Genomic DNA, 12,734 nt, shown 5'->3' on the forward strand with positions numbered 1-12,734 from the left:
CACACACACGGACCCGCGGGCCCCGCACGCCCCGTCCCCGCGGCATTTCCCAACTCCTGGCCGGCTGCAGCCCCCCTGCTCCCCCCGCGCCCTGCCCTGACCTTTGCACGAATCCCCCAGGGCGGCCGTGGCAGGGTATAAAGAGAGAGCGCAGGGCTGTCCCGAGTCACAGAGCCGGCACAGGTGAGCGGGGACAGCCCCGGGGCCGTGCTGGAAGGGGTCGCGGTCGGGTCGGGACCCCCGTGCTGCCCCACACCGTGCGCTCTGCTCTCTCCCCAGCCATGAAGGCGTCGCTGCTGTTCCTGCTCGCCTGCACGGCCGTCCTGGCGGTGGGAGCGCGTAAGGGACAGCGGGGCCGCGCAGGGGAGGGCTCGGGGCTCGGAGAGCCGGGGGTACACTCGCGGGGCACAGCCCCGGGCCCCGCTCCCCCGTCCCACCAGGCTGTGCTTGCAGGGGCCGACTCGCCCGAGGAGCCCAAGCTGGTGCACAAGGTGCAGGAGCTGGCGCACAAAGCCACGGCCATGGCCAAGGACGCCTTCAGCAGAGTCCGCGAGTCGGACGCGGCGCGGCAGGCCAGGTGCCCCGGACCCCCGCCAGCCCGGACCCCTGTCCCTGTCCCCGGGGAGCCCGAGCTGACCCCCCGATCAGACCCCCGAGATAACCCCCGAGATAATCCCCGATCTGACCCCCTGAGCTGACCCCTCCACTCCCCGCGCAGGCAGTGGCTGTCGGAGAACGCGGAGCTGGCGAAGCAGCGGCTGCTGTGGCTCAAGCAGCAGCTGGCGGAGCTCTGGAAGAAGACCCCGTCCGCGTAGCCCCGTGGGGGCTGTCGGGGCTGGGAACCCCCCGCTCCCACCCGCTGTCGTGGTGCTCTCAATAAAGTGCAGAAGCAGAGGCTGTGGTGGCATCACTGGGGCTGGCAATGAGGAGAGTGACCCGCGGGGAAGGGAGGGCTGGGACAGGGACCAACATTGGGGTACACACGGCCACCTCGGGGTGCCCAGGGCGGCGGGAGCCGGGTGCTGCTTCCACAGCTCTGCAGATCCAGTCCCACCACGCCCCGGTGCTCTGGGTGGGACCGAGCCTTGCTGCACCTCGGGAAGAGCCGGGCTCAGTGCAGGGCGAGCCCAGAGCACCCCTCAGCAGCTCCGTGTGCCCCCAGTCCCTCTGCATCCCCCAGACCCCCAGCTCAGAGCACCCCTCACCCCCTCCAGCATCCACTGCAAAGACTGAGCGAGCTCCAATAACTTAAGTCACTTTTATTTGACAAAAGGGAGGCAAAGCTGAGAGCGACTCCGGGTCGGGGAGGGATTCTAGGGGAGGAGGGGGTCTCCGGGGAGGACACCCTRGGGCTGGGCTGGCCCGAGGCTCCTGCAGCCTGTCCCCAGAGCCCCCGGGGCAGGGCAGGGAGCACCCAGGGCAGCTGCAGGAAGGGGCTGGGTCAGTCCCTGGCCGCGCCGGCCGGCGGCTCAGGCCACGCTCTTCTGGAGATCCTCCAGGAGGCTGATGAAACGGGCCTTGAGGTTCTCGGTGTAGGGGGTCAGGCGCTCCTTGAAGTCCTGCACCAGGGGYGTCATCTTCTCGCGCAGGTTGCTGAGCTGCTCCACCACCTTGGCCTGGTACTCGGCGGCCTGGGGGATGCCCTTCTCGCGGATCTCCTCCAGCTTCTGGCTCAGCTTCTGCCGCAGCTCATCGCTGAAAGGGGCCACGTTCTTGCGCAGCTCCTCGACGTGCCCGCGCAGACGGTCCCGCGCCTCCTCGGCCACCGGGGTCAGCTTCTGCTGCAGCAGCTCCACCTTCTGCTTGCTCAGCTCCTTCAGCTCCTGGGCGAGGGGGGCCAGGCGCTGGCGGTACTGCTCCAGATCCTCCGTCCACTTGGCAGAGAACTGGTCCAGGAAGGGCTTGATCTTCTCCTTCACCTCCTCCAGGTCCTTGGTCAGCTCGGCGCGCAGGGCCTCGGTGTCTTTCAGCCACATCTCCCGCACCTCTTTGTAGTAGGGGGCCATATCCTCTCTCAGCTTGGCGGCGGCTGCGCCCAGCGTGTCCAGGTTCTCACCCAGCTTCAGGCTGCGGGGACAGAGGGARGTCACACACGGCGCCCGGGGTGCCCCCGCCAGCCCCCCATCACACCCCACACTTACTCGAGCTGTTTGCCCACGGTGGAAGCCTCGAACTGGGCAATGGCTTCCTTGCCGCTGGCCTTCACTGTCTCCAGGTACACATCGAGCATGTCCTTGAGGCGATCCAGGGGTGCCTGGGGGTCATCGTGCTGCAGGAAGGAGCGGGCCTGGGTGCCTGCGGGGACAGTCGGGTGTGCTCAGGACACAGCGCCCGGGGACGGCTCCAGCCCTGCCGGGGACCTGCCCGGCCCGGGAGGGCTCCAGGGAGCCCCTSGGCTCCAGCCCGGCTCGCAAAGCGCTTCGGAAAGCAGCGGCTTCCAGCAGCGCTCGCGTCGGGCTCGTCCCTCCATCCCTCCCGTGCCGCTCCATCCCGCTCCGGACCTACCCGTCAGGCAGAGCAGGGCGAGGGTCAACACCACGGCTCTCATCTTGACGCTGGACCTGCGGGCAGAGCGAGAGTTGGGCTCGAACAGCCCCGGCAAAAGCGGCCCCGGCGGGGCTGAGCCCAGCCCGGCTCGAGGGTCCCCGCCGGGGATGGGCAGCGCTCGGTTCCTGCGGCTCCTGAGAGCAGCCCGGGCTCTTACCAGCTCTCTGTACCGCTGCTGCTCGTCCCGTCTGAGGGGCCGGGGCTSCGGCGCCGCTATTTATGCCGGAGGGGCAGTTCCGCGGAGATAAGCCAGCGCGGCGGCCCAAGAACGCGCTCCCGGCGGGCGATGTGGCGCGCAGGGTTCAAGGATCGCGCAGCAGCGGCCGAGGAGCGCGGCTTGGCAGGGGCGGCGAGCAAACAGGAGCTCCCCGCGGGACGCGCCTCGCCGGCCAAGGAGCTGTTTACGCTCCCGGTGACCCAGATTCCCGCTGGCCTTGCCGGGGCCCCTCGCAGCCCCCAGGGATTGGCCGCCGGCCCGGGGACAAGGTTTATTCCCGCAGGGATTTGGCCGGCCGTACCCGGACCCCTCGCCTCGGCCGCGGGTCTGTGCCCCGTCCTTCACCGCTCACGCCACCCCCTTTGCCCGCTGTGTCCCCAGCGCTCGGGGCCCGGGAGCGCTGCCCCTGCCCGACACGGGCAAAGCGACGGCTCAGCTCGGAGCGGGCACCGGCACCCCAAAAACCCCTCATCCCGAGCCAACCCCAGGGATCGCTGCCCCATTGCCACCAGCCCAGGGATCCACAGCAATCAAACAAACAGGGCTGGGTCCAGCCTGGCAAGAGGGGACAGGGAGAGAGGGGACAGGGAGAGAGGGTACAGGAAGAGGGGACAGGGAGAGAGGGGACATGGAGAGAGGGTACAGAGAGAGGGGACAGGGAGACAGTGGCCATGTCCCCTGTTGGGACAGTGTGCAGGGCTGGCAGCGCCACGGGCAGCGGCTGCAGAGTGATGTTCCCGTTTCTGAGCAGCAGGGCTCGGGGTGCAGGGGAGCTGCCAGTGCTGTGGGGGCTTTGGGAAATCGAACGGGGGCACTGCAAGTGCCAGGGGGGCTTTGGGAAACCCAAACWGGGAGGGCTGTGGAGCCCGGGGGAAGTGACAGCCCCGAGGATGGACTGGGAACACGGCGGCTGCTGCCCCTTGAGCTTTGGCGTTGAGCAACAAGGCAAACAAGAGCCCAGGGAAGATCATAATCATGGTTTTATTTGTTATGATCCCACTGTCCAACTAATTGACTAGTTGCAAGTGACCCACAAAAAAATGGACTGAAGATTTACTGAAACGTTTCTTTTTTTTTTTTCCTGTTCGTTTTTAGTCCAACATAAATGAGGAAGAAAAAAAAATACTTCTGACATTTCCAAAAAACAGAAATAATAGCAAAGTATATTAATATACATTCAACATATACTGCGCGTATTGATTACTACAATACAAAGCCATGATAAAAAAAGTGTGATACTGCGGATGGCACGGTGAGGCGGCCCTGCGGGGCGGCTGCTGCTGGGGGGGGCCCGGCGACTCTCCCAGGATACAGTGTCATGTAAACAAAAGGAAAACGAACCAAAGGGACAGAGCAAAAGGCTTCCCGCGTTTCCCACCCTTCCCGCTCGGTCCGGCGGGCTCCCCGCGCCCCCCGAGCCCGCAGGAGCCGGGTGAGGGGCTCGGAGCTTCCCTCCTCTCTCTGATTTTCGGGATCGCAGAGCTGTTGGCATTGTTCTCCCGTTAGCATTGTTCTCCCGGAGGAGGGGAGGCCGGGAAGAGGCGCGGGGTGAGGATAGCAAAGTCACCTCTGCCGTGCTGGTTTCACACTTCCTTCTGTGCAAAGTCAGGAGGGCTGGGTTGACGTTTCCTTTAGTTTGTTTTAAAAAATATTCCAGAAAAATGTCAGTAAGAAGGATCTGAACTGGAGCTTAAGTCCCAAAGGCAAGGGTGACACCACAGGCTCCCAAGCCCCGGTGGGGTGARGGGCTTCCTGCTCTATCCACCACGGAAAGGATGGAAAAGGGACAAAGAAGAGACCTCTGCACGTCCCAGCTGTAAAAGGAGAATTACCACTGTCGCCACTGGCACGAGAGAAAACCAGTCACAAGTACAATGTCGTTAAAAGAAATAAAATACTTTGAACAAAAGGTGCAAGTCACAATTCATATAGAACAGAATCTAGTTAAAAATTTCTCTCAAACAGAAATTCCTTTTGCCTTTTATTAATAACAATAATAATAAAACAACATTTACCAAAAAAAAACAATTCCTACGTGATCAGGAGGAAAAGCGAAGGAAACAAAGAAAAATCCGTCTGCCCTACATTAGCCAGGAAAAGAAAAAACCCCAAGTCGTGGCAGATTTGGAAAGAAAAGGGAGGGGAGGGCAGGGGTGATCCTGTCAACACCCCAACACATGAGAGGGAACAGAGCAGACAGAGGTGAGACAAGAAGTGGTTTGCACCGGGGTGGGGAGGGCCCCGGCAGCGCTGCCAGGATCCCCCAGTGCAGGCAGACAGGGTGAAGGAGAGYGTGGCCTCCATCCAGGAGCAGCTCCAGTCCCTTGGACCTGCTCGGGGCAGGTTCTAGGAAGGCTCAGCCCGGCCTGGGGCCCCGGGCAGGGTCACCCCAGAGCAGCCCCCACACCCAGGCTGATCCTCCCTCCACGCTGGGCTCAGGGCTCTGGGTGCAGCTGGACTCACAGGCAAGTGTGGCAGAAATTAAAGAACCCAAAGGAACGACACACTGGATGAAGTGAGGATGAGGAAAGGGGCCATGGTATTCCAGTTAGTCAGAAATACTACGGCAATTTGGCGCAATGCTGCTAGATACTGTTGGTTTAAAATGGACCTTTTCGTTTCAAAGCTGTACACAAACCCTGCAAGAGAGAGAGAGAAACAGAGATGTCATGAGACACCAGAATGGCACATTTCCCACAGCCCTCCAGCATTGCCAGGCCATTCCTGCAGACCCTGCCATGCASAGGGGTCTGGAGAGCAGCACAAGCCTGGGAGAAGGGAGGGATGCTGCCCCTGGGCAAATGTGGGGACAGCAAACAGCCCCAGCACAGGAGCTGTGAGCTGATATCCCAACSCCAGCCCTGGGCAATGAGCAGGGAGGAGACCCCTGGAAGGGAGGCCATGGAGACAGCCCGAGGTGTGGCGTGGAGACAAAAGGACACAGGGACACTCACCCCCTCCTGGTTACACCCCCGCCTGCTCCATCCCAAAGGGCACCTCCGGGTGCTTGTAGCTCAGCAGGACGTCTGTGATACACGTCGAGGGGTAGCAGGAGGTGTTGAGGTGCTGGCTGCCATCGCCCAGGTTCGGGTGCTCTTCATCCTCCAAACTCTCCCCGCATTCTGCAGGGTCAAGAGGAGACTCAGCCCCGCAGCCCCCGAGGAGCTGTCCCCATCCTCCTGTGCCACATGTGCCAAACTCTCCCCGCATTCTGCAGGGTCAAGAGGAGACTCAGCCCCGCAGCCCCCGAGGAGCTGTCCCCGTCCCCCCGTGCCACATGTGCCAAACTCTCCCCGCATTCTGTGGGGCCAAGAGGAGACTCAGCCCCGCAGCCCCCGAGGAGCTGTCCCCATCCCCCTGTGCCACACGAGCAGCCCCAGGGCTCACCCTCGCTGTCCCTGTCACGCAGCTGCTGACTGGCCATCAGTGACGACTGGCTGAGCACGGCGTCCGACATCCGAGCAGAGCTGAGAGCTTTTCCTGCCATCAAACTCATCCCAGGCAAGTTATCCAGCTGCACCTGTGTGGAGAGCAGGACAGACAGATGTCACAGGGCAGAGCATCCTGCTGTTCCCATCTGCCCATGGTGCCCAGGGAGCTYCTGCAAACCTCCAGCGAGGGTTTGGAAGGACAAGAACTGCATCAGGCACAGCTTGGGCGCAGCCAGAATCCCCCCAAAGAATGGATTGAATAGCCCAAACCCATCTGAACTAACAGRATCACAGCACAGCTCTGGAGATCATCCCATCCAAACCTCTGCCAAGGCAAGGACACCTGGAACAGGTGACAGAACATGTCCAGGTGGGTTTGGAATATCTCCAAAGAGAGAGATGCCATGCCCTTCCTGAGCTCTGCCACCCTTCGTGGGAAGCTTTTCCTCATGTTGGAAGGAACATGCTCCACAGATGGAACATTTGTTTTAGGCCATTGCTTCTCATCCTGTCACTAGGCACCACTGAACAGTGAAGTGACATTGTCACCTACAGCAGAAGGCAGCAAGATTTGGGCAGGACAGGTCCCAGCACCCCAAACCCCACAGGGAGCAGAGCATCGAGGTGTGGGCTACCACAACCAGCTCCTTCCCAGCCCCGCAGGACCCACAGGACCCACAGGAGCCCTGAGTGGCCAGAGCCAGCCAGGCCAGGCTGTTTGAGGAAGGCAGAGGCACCTACGTAGGCATCATCACTGTTCTGGATGGTGTGATGTCTCTGCAGGGTGCGGGGCCGCTGCTCGCTGGACGAGGGGCGCACGGGGTAGCCCAGGCCGTTGTGGTCAGGCACCTGCATGGCTTGGCCGGGCGAGCTCCTGTCCATGCAGTTCCCTACGATGGACTCTTGAAAACCAGATGGGACAGAAAAATGACAGGTTAGTACAAGGAACTGGAGCTCCCAGCCATGTGTGCCACTGCAGGATGGAAYGGGGTGCCACACAAATGCCTCATGCTGGCAGAGTGAGGACAGCACCCCCAGCTGCTCTGGTTTGCCCCCAGTTGAACTGGGGCTTCTCCCTCCAGGATTAAGATCCCAAAAGATCCCAATGCTGGCTGCCTCCCACCAGGTCTGCAAGAGCAGCCTAAATCTGGAGGGACACSAGCACAGGAACCAGACCCTTCCCCTCGAGCCCGAGCTCGACCCCCACCCTGCMCACATCGTTACACAAGAGCTGGGGGAGCCTCCAACACGGGATGTTCCAGCAGGGCCCCTTGGCAATTGTAAGCAACATAATCCTGCTGAAGAGCTGGCCAGGATGTTCACTTTTATCAGATGACTTCTCCCAGCCCTTCCCCAGYCTGGCTGCGGGAGCACACSAGTGTTCTGCCTGGCAAAGTCCATCTGCGCTGCAAGCTCTTGTGACCGGGGGCAAAGGCCACATTCCTATCAGGCAAAGCCTCTCGTCATCAAGTACAAGATGTTTTGGATAAAGTCCTGAGCCATGGAGGAGCCTGTCATCGGGGCTGARCTCGAGGAGCGCACACCCTGCCGAGCACAAACCCCCGAGGTGGCTGCGCTGCCCCGAGGTGATGCAGCTGCAGGGACATCCCTCACAAAGGCAGAGCTTTCCCAGGCCTTTGGCCAGTGGGAATGGGTGTCCTGCTGTGCTGGGACACTGCAACTGCCACCAAAGAGATCTCAAAGAATCCTCAACGTCCCGAGTTGGAAGGGACCCATGAGGATCACCGATGTCCAGCTCCTGGKCCGGTACAGGGCAGTCCCAAAATCTGATTTAGCAGGATCCAGCCCATGTGGCCCCCACGCTGCTCCCCGTGAGGTGAGCATGGACAGCACAGCTGGCACACTGCTCCCATGCCCTTCCTYCATCGGGAATGTGCCATTCCTGCTCTGTCCCAGGGCAGGCAGAGATGCAGCCTCCCCCTGCTTTGCACAACCCCGGGGTTACGTGCGGTTAACGTACGGTCAGCTTTCCCGGAAAAGCACGAAGGAAAACATGAGGTAACAGATGTTAGCGGATCAGTGCCACCCACACACTGCTTGGGATGCTGCTCCAACTGTGGGAACAGTGGTTGGGGCCAGCAGCCTGCTGCTCCAGCTCCACAAACAGCCCCGGCCCCAGCCCCTGCACCGCGGGTGACGAGTTCCATCAGCCAGGACCCAAAAAACAGCTGCTTCCCAATGCCAGCCCTGCACCTCTGGGGATGCTGCTCTGGACCAAGAGACAGACACCCCGAATTCACACCCCCAGCCCCCAGAGGAGAGCCTTTCATCCCCCATCCTTTGTGCCACCRTGGCATGTGACACTGGCACGGCGCTGCCGCCAGCTCGGCTCCCCCAGGCAGGATTCCCACGGGCAGCGCTCCCAGAAYGGCTACACTGGAGCAAAGCTGGAGCAAAGCTGGAGCAGGGCTGCTCATGGGCAGCTCAGTCACATCCCTAACAGATCTGGGCAGCTCTCAAGGTCCCCGGTGCCATCCCTGGCAGATGCTCCAGACATKCAGAGCTTTGTGATCAGCGTCAGCACGTGCCCTTGGAAGCACAGACACCCCCGAGCCATGGAGAGTCACTCTGCTCCAGGGAAAACACACGTGGGGAGAAGATACCCCTCAATCTGCAGCCTCATTACACAGTCTGGGAAAACAGGGGATTGTAGGATTCAGTGGAGGTCAATAGTGGGAAAACTGAGTGATGTAGGAATTGGTGTAAGTCAATAATGGGAAAACTGAGTGATGTAGGATTTGGTGTAAGTCAATAATGGGAAAACTGAGTGATGTAGGATTTGGTGTAGGTCAATAGTGGGAAAGCACAGAGATGTAGGATTTGGTGTAGGTCAACAGTGGGAAAGCCCAGGGGTGTAGGATCTGGTGGAGGTAAGGGTACCTGGGAAGCTTTGAGGTGACTCTGCCTGGACCTGAAGCAGCGCAGGCCTGAGTCCAAGTGGGTTATTGAGGCCATGAGGAAAATGGTACAGGCAGTTGCATCCCAGGACATAGTTTACTACAAACAGCCCTGTCAGAAGGCCTTACACAAGCCTATTTGTAAACATTTATTTGCTTTTACTCATTTACAAGGCCTTGTAGTCTAAAGTCCTTCTCCCTTGTGTACCCAGCTCTCGCACCAGCAGTGTGGGGGCAGAGATTTGGCTTCTGACTTGACCAAACCTCCCTGTCCATCTAACAGGCTGCAGGGACAAGACTCAGACTCAGGATCGGTACCAAATGCCCCTCCAGAGCAGAGCCCCCAACCTCCCCTGAGCCTGGGGCAATCCCCCCACTCCAAACAGAGCAGGGAAGTGGAGCTCCAAGAGCAAACAGATCAGGAWTTCAGAATTTCGGAGGATTTCAGCACAGCCCTGCCTTGTCCCTGCCCCCCGCCCAYGCTCTGGGGGGTCAGGGCTTGGCAGCCCCTCAGCTCTCCAAGCCAGCCTGTTCCAGCCCGGTACTTTCCCAACAAACCCGTGCTGTGTCCCTGAACAAAGCTGGGCTCTGGACACGGCTCCTCTGCAATAGGGCCCTGAGTGCCAAGGGCAGGCTGGTGGCTCCAGCCCAGCACCCCAATCCTGCAGGGAATACTGATCTGCCTGCCCAGCCTCTCCTCAAAGCCCTCTCAGCGAGGGGCTCAGGGGTGTTTTTTTGCAGAGGAGCCTGTGATTACAGCTCAAGCAGGAATTCTCTGCCAGAGCAGCCACTGAGGAGCAAAGGCACAGCTGCTTCCAAGGAGCAGGAAAGGTCTTCAGATCCTAAAGCAAGTTTAAACTCACTCYCTCCAAATCCACCCTTCCCAGTTCAAACAGGGATAGATTCTTTCTGCTGCTGCTGCTTCCYRAAGTGCCAGAGAGGCCACTGGAGCCACAGGACACTGAGCAACACTCACTSTGTGCTTGTGGGAGCTTTAGCAGTGCCTGGACTCGAGGGGCTGTGTGTAAGAGCAGGAATAAACGGATACACTGCTACAGTGGGGTGAGCTGTTCCCATCCCGTGTTTACAGGGAATGGGGAACATCACCAACAAGAATGACTCCACCACACAGCATCCCTGAGAAGATGGCAGCAGGCTGCAGCCTGGTCTTTACCTGCCTGCAGAAGTAGGTCAAACTCCTGAGCGAAGCAGCCCATCGGGCTCCTTCCTTATTCAACCCTGTTTATTACAGAGGCTGTGCCTGCWATTTACTTCAGGCCACAAAAGCCAGAAAGAATCTCAGTAATTCCGTGTTATGCAAAAAATGCCAGGAAAGCCCTGGCGTGCCGGGAGGGACGGTGTCCTGGGCACCAAGGTGAGTGGCTGGCACGGATGGACATGTGGCCAGCACGGATGGACATGTGGCCAGCACAGATGGACATGTGGCCAGCACGGATGGACATGTGGCCAGCACGGATGGACATGTGGCCAGCACGGGCAGCAGGGAGCCTTACCTCTGCTGGGCACCTTATTCCTGAATCCGGGCGCGGGCTGATGCCTGTACTGGTGCGTTCCCAGCTCCTGTGCAGGATTAGCAGTTCCTAGCAAAGATTCGGGGTCCCCGTGCCCTGCTGCGTTTACAAGCAGAGGGGTCTCGTGGCAACCTTTGGTCAATGTGTTTGAACTCTTACTGTCAGGAAAGCTGTCCCTGTTGCCCTCGCAGGCGCAGTCCTCCTCCATGCTCTCCGAGTGGAACAGGGCTGGCTGGTGTCCGTATCCCTGCGGCGGTGGTGGCACGGAGGCAGGGACCTGCTGGATACATTCTTGAGCCCTGATTTTTAGGAGATGTTGGGGGCTGCTCTGGGGGTGGTAGGTGTCAGCACTCTGATAAGGCAAAGATAACGACTGGCGCTCCGAGAGGTTCTGTCCCATGCTGGTGCCCATACTGCCAGCATCCCCTTGACTCATATGCCTGAACAACTCTTGGAATTCTTGCTGCTGCTGCTGCTGCTGCCGCCGTTTGATGAGCTGTGCAAATTCTGCCTGGGGCAGCCGCATGTCCGTGTGCCCCGTGAGCGAGTGCCGGGGGGAAAGCAGTCCCTGGAGGATGTGCGGTACCTGCTGGTGTCGGCTGTAGTCGGGAGGTGTCGGGGACAACAGTGCCTGCTGTAGTGCCGATGCCGTGTAGTGCTGCTGCTGCTGCTGATGTGCGTTCGGAGGGAAATTGGGGTACTGCTCGAGCTGCGGGACCTTCAGAGCCTGCTGGGCTGCAGGGAACCCCACCCCTCCCGACGGGCTGTAGCTGCTGGGGGAAACGCGGGGCTGCTCCGGGAACAGGTGGGGGTGTAAGTGCACCTGGTCGTAGTTGGCGGGGGGATACCTGTTCAYGGTCAAGGACAAGGAAAAGGACAAGTGACCACACTGCTCAGCAGGAGCCAGAGCTGCTCCCGCACGGGAGGCGATTCCCCGGGCACAGCAACACTGGCCTGGCTCACCAACTCCTTCCCAGGGACAGGGAGGGGGCAAGCACAACCCAGACTGGCGAGGACACCATGTCTCATCCTGAGATGCACACTCCCTGCTCTCAGTAGTGCTCCCTGAGCCAGGAGCAGGCACAGAGCAGACACAGAGCAGCAGGAAAGGAGCAGGAGGCACGAAGCAGGCACAGAGCGGGTACAGAGCAGGCACAGAGCAGGCACAGAGCAGGCACGGAGCAGGCAGGGAGCAGCAGGAAGGGAGCAGGAGGCATGGAGCAGGCACAGAGCAGGCATGGAGCAGCCCTCACCTGTGCGACTCGGCGCTGTCGGCGCTCAGCTGCTTGGACAGCTGCCGGTGGCCGTAGCTCAGGGAAGCCATCAGGTTGGCGCGCTGCTGCATCTGCATCTGGCTGGCGCTGGGGCTCAGGGACATCCCCCGAGTGTGGGATGCCACCGAGGCCCCGGGCAGGAGGCTGCTGCCCACCATGTCCCCGGGCTCCTGCACTTGGATGGTGACCTGCTGGGACTGCTGCTGCTGCTGCTGCAGGGCCAGGCACGTCAGCCCCATGGTCGGGGGCGGGGAGCAGTTACCCGACTGCGGGAAGATGCTGCTGTGGGATGGCATCCCTTGGAACTGGGACTGGGAGGCAGCACCTGCAAGGAACAAAGACCCTCAGCTGGCATTGGGGGGAGGTTTGGGAGCGAGAGCTGCTGGACAGGGCTYGCATTAAGCCCCTGCAGCAGGGGGCTGGAAAGGGATGATCTTTAAGGTCCCTTCCAAGCCCAACYAGGCGACGATGCCATGATTYACTCCATGACTCTGGGCCAGGCTGGGAGCCCCAGAAGTGCCCGTAYGGGTGCTCTGTCACGCCGTGCCAGCGTGCAAAGGTCACAGCCAGAGCCCCTTGCACCGAAACAGAAACTCCGCGGAGCTGACAGCGATTTGCATAAACCCGAGAATATCAGCCCTTCCTCCCCACCCCCGGGAGCGATAAGTAAGGATCTTGTGACAAGGAACCCAACAGCACATTCCAGCTGGCAGCTCCTCGCCAGCTCTCCATAACACCAGCCTTTGCTGCCAGATGGAGAATCTTTTACATCATCAGCAAACTGTGCAGGGGCTGAGCTGGGCTGGGCTGGGCTG

General features: G+C 60.5%; 4 protein-coding genes across 7 annotated transcripts in view; 2 read left to right on the forward strand and 2 right to left on the reverse strand.

The window, feature by feature from the left end:
- The window catches only part of TAGLN (transgelin), a 158,220-nt gene that overhangs the window by 65,287 nt on the left and 80,199 nt on the right, over positions 1-12,734 (forward strand). The gene's annotated exons all lie outside the window — the stretch shown is intronic.
- APOC3 (apolipoprotein C3) lies at positions 157-895 on the forward strand. Its single transcript, XM_057384864.1, has 3 exons — positions 157-339; positions 454-577; positions 719-895. The coding sequence occupies exons 1-3, from the start codon at positions 282-284 to the stop codon at positions 813-815; spliced, it is 279 nt and encodes a 92-aa protein (XP_057240847.1). The 5' UTR covers positions 157-281; the 3' UTR covers positions 816-895.
- APOA1 (apolipoprotein A1) lies at positions 1,245-2,785 on the reverse strand. The gene is made up of 4 exons (XM_057384861.1): positions 2,705-2,785; positions 2,506-2,561; positions 2,142-2,295; positions 1,245-2,067 (listed from the first exon to the last, which is right to left on the reverse strand). Exons 2-4 carry the CDS (start codon positions 2,546-2,548, stop codon positions 1,470-1,472), a joined length of 795 nt encoding a protein of 264 aa, XP_057240844.1. The 5' UTR covers positions 2,549-2,561; positions 2,705-2,785; the 3' UTR covers positions 1,245-1,469.
- SIK3 (SIK family kinase 3) overlaps positions 3,724-12,734 on the reverse strand; it is a 68,996-nt gene continuing 59,985 nt past the window's right edge. For 3 of the 4 annotated variants that reach the window (XM_057384847.1, XM_057384845.1, XM_057384846.1), the window contains 6 exons: positions 11,899-12,244; positions 10,628-11,493; positions 6,937-7,097; positions 6,152-6,284; positions 5,719-5,886; positions 3,724-5,403 (listed from right to left, as the gene is read on the reverse strand). In XM_057384847.1, coding sequence (XP_057240830.1) covers positions 5,729-5,886; positions 6,152-6,284; positions 6,937-7,097; positions 10,628-11,493; positions 11,899-12,244 — 1,664 coding nt within the window. In that variant the 3' untranslated portion in view covers positions 3,724-5,403; positions 5,719-5,728. The remainder of the gene's footprint in view (positions 5,404-5,718; positions 5,887-6,151; positions 6,285-6,936; positions 7,098-10,627; positions 11,494-11,898; positions 12,245-12,734) is intronic. The other variant, XM_057384844.1, reaches the window with a different exon arrangement.

The sequence above is a fragment of the Malurus melanocephalus genome, unplaced genomic scaffold (genome assembly GCF_030028575.1).
Source record: "Malurus melanocephalus ecotype Western Australia unplaced genomic scaffold, MMel_1.1 scaffold_751, whole genome shotgun sequence".
In the NCBI taxonomy this organism is placed as follows: domain Eukaryota; kingdom Metazoa; phylum Chordata; class Aves; order Passeriformes; family Maluridae; genus Malurus; species Malurus melanocephalus.

Coding starts and splice junctions, on each gene's coding strand:
- APOC3 (XM_057384864.1), top strand. CDS start 282: ATGAAGGCGTCGCTGCTGTTCCTGCTCGCCTGCACGGCCGTCCTGGCG. Junction 340..453: donor CGTCCTGGCGGTGGGAGCGC/GTAAGGGACAGC, acceptor CTGTGCTTGCAG/GGGCCGACTCGCCCGAGGAG. Junction 578..718: donor GACGCGGCGCGGCAGGCCAG/GTGCCCCGGACC, acceptor CTCCCCGCGCAG/GCAGTGGCTGTCGGAGAACG.